This window comes from Olea europaea, unplaced genomic scaffold (assembly GCF_002742605.1).
Source record: "Olea europaea var. sylvestris unplaced genomic scaffold, O_europaea_v1 scaffold27851, whole genome shotgun sequence".
Lineage (NCBI taxonomy): Eukaryota > Viridiplantae > Streptophyta > Magnoliopsida > Lamiales > Oleaceae > Olea > Olea europaea.
The window spans coordinates 1-1,463 of record NW_019246323.1 but is presented as its reverse complement, the minus strand read 5'-3'; the positions used below and the strand labels follow the sequence as shown (position 1 = coordinate 1,463).

Here is a 1,463-nt window from a genome sequence, read left to right as displayed (position 1 = left end):
GGATACAAATGAGCTAACACCCAGAAACTGAAGAATGCTCCACCAATGAACTTGCTCCATCGAGGAATTGAACTGTAAATTGTTCTTGAGAATGCAACTACCATTGCAATAATGTTAATCATCCCTATAACAATTGGTGGGATCATCAAAGAAGTCCATTTCACTAAGTACAAATCTGCATAAATATCTTCATTGTCATCTCCTGAGGATTTAGAAGTAAGTGTGAAAGAAATCTCGATTCCTGCAATAACTTTGAGAAGGCCTTGTACGACAGCAGCGAAGTGGGCACTGGTTCCAGAAATGAGCCAAAACTGTTCATTTCTCCACCATTCTTCCAGTCCCACGCCGGACCATTTCACTTCCAAGATTGCCAATGCGATGAGGCAAATTGATATAGTCAAGAGATAGATGAGGAAAACAATATTGAGGTTTTTCACGATAAAGTGGCCCGATAAGAGTGAGAGTGCAGGGAGGAAGCAGTAGACAATTAGGAATAATGAGGTGAAAGGATATACACCAACATTGAGGTAAGCCAAGCGCTGGAGGAATTTGAGTTTTTTGGTCCCAAGCAAAGCATTGTTTCTAGAGAAGAAAATCTCTACAGAGCCTGTTGCCCATCTGAGCACTTGATGGAGTCTATCAGTGAGATTGATTGGAGCTGATCCTCGAAAGGCATCACGCTTGGTGATACAGTAGACGGAGCGCCATCCACGGTTATGCATACGGTACCCTGTCACGACATCTTCAGTAACTGAACCGTAAATCCAACCAACACGATCACCCCATTCAGTCTTGTCCTCGTACCTGTGAAACAATGTTCACACATATCAAAGTCCAAACCTATTCAACTAACAATTTTGTACTAAGAGTCTAACAAAGATAGACTAACCAACAAGAAATGACAGAGACAGCTTCAGCTACTGTCGTTGCATCAAGTGGTTCTCTAGGGACCCTAAGAATGCCAGGAGGTCGTCCATACTTAACAGCGGGGTGATCAGCAACCGGACGGCCTTGGAATTCAGCAATAGGTATAGATTCAGCTAGCATTGTGGAATTTCCAAAACGCTTAGGTAATAAATTGACATCAAGATCAGGATCAAAATCCGTGGCTCTCAAAGCTTGTGTCTCTGTACCCTTTGAGGTATCATCACTTTTAGGGGGATCAAACCCATAAAGAGCAAATCGACGGAACATGCATCCTGTTCCCACATAAACTGGCCCCTAGATTAATCAATGCAAAATCAATAAATTCTGTTAAGAAATATAAAATGAATATAAATCCATAGAAACATTGAAATGAGCGTTCTTATTTGCCACTTTGCCAAAAGGATTTTGACATATGCAATGACACAAATGTAAGTGGCAGCACATATTGGATGAAGAAGTTGACTGTGTTTTAAACAGTTCAATAATAGAATGTCATATGGCTTATGTTAACCTTTGTGTCAACCGATAGCATGACT

General features: G+C 41.0%; 1 protein-coding gene across 1 annotated transcript; it reads right to left on the bottom strand.

The window, feature by feature from the left end:
* Positions 1 to 6: 6 nt before the first annotated feature.
* On the bottom strand, positions 7 to 1,221 carry LOC111383887 (cellulose synthase-like protein D4; the record flags this gene model as incomplete). Its single annotated transcript, XM_023008072.1, has 2 exons — positions 7 to 804; positions 890 to 1,221. Coding segments are annotated over 2 exons (1,130 nt in total), but the record flags the coding sequence as incomplete, so codon positions are not given.
* Positions 1,222 to 1,463: the final 242 nt, after the last annotated feature.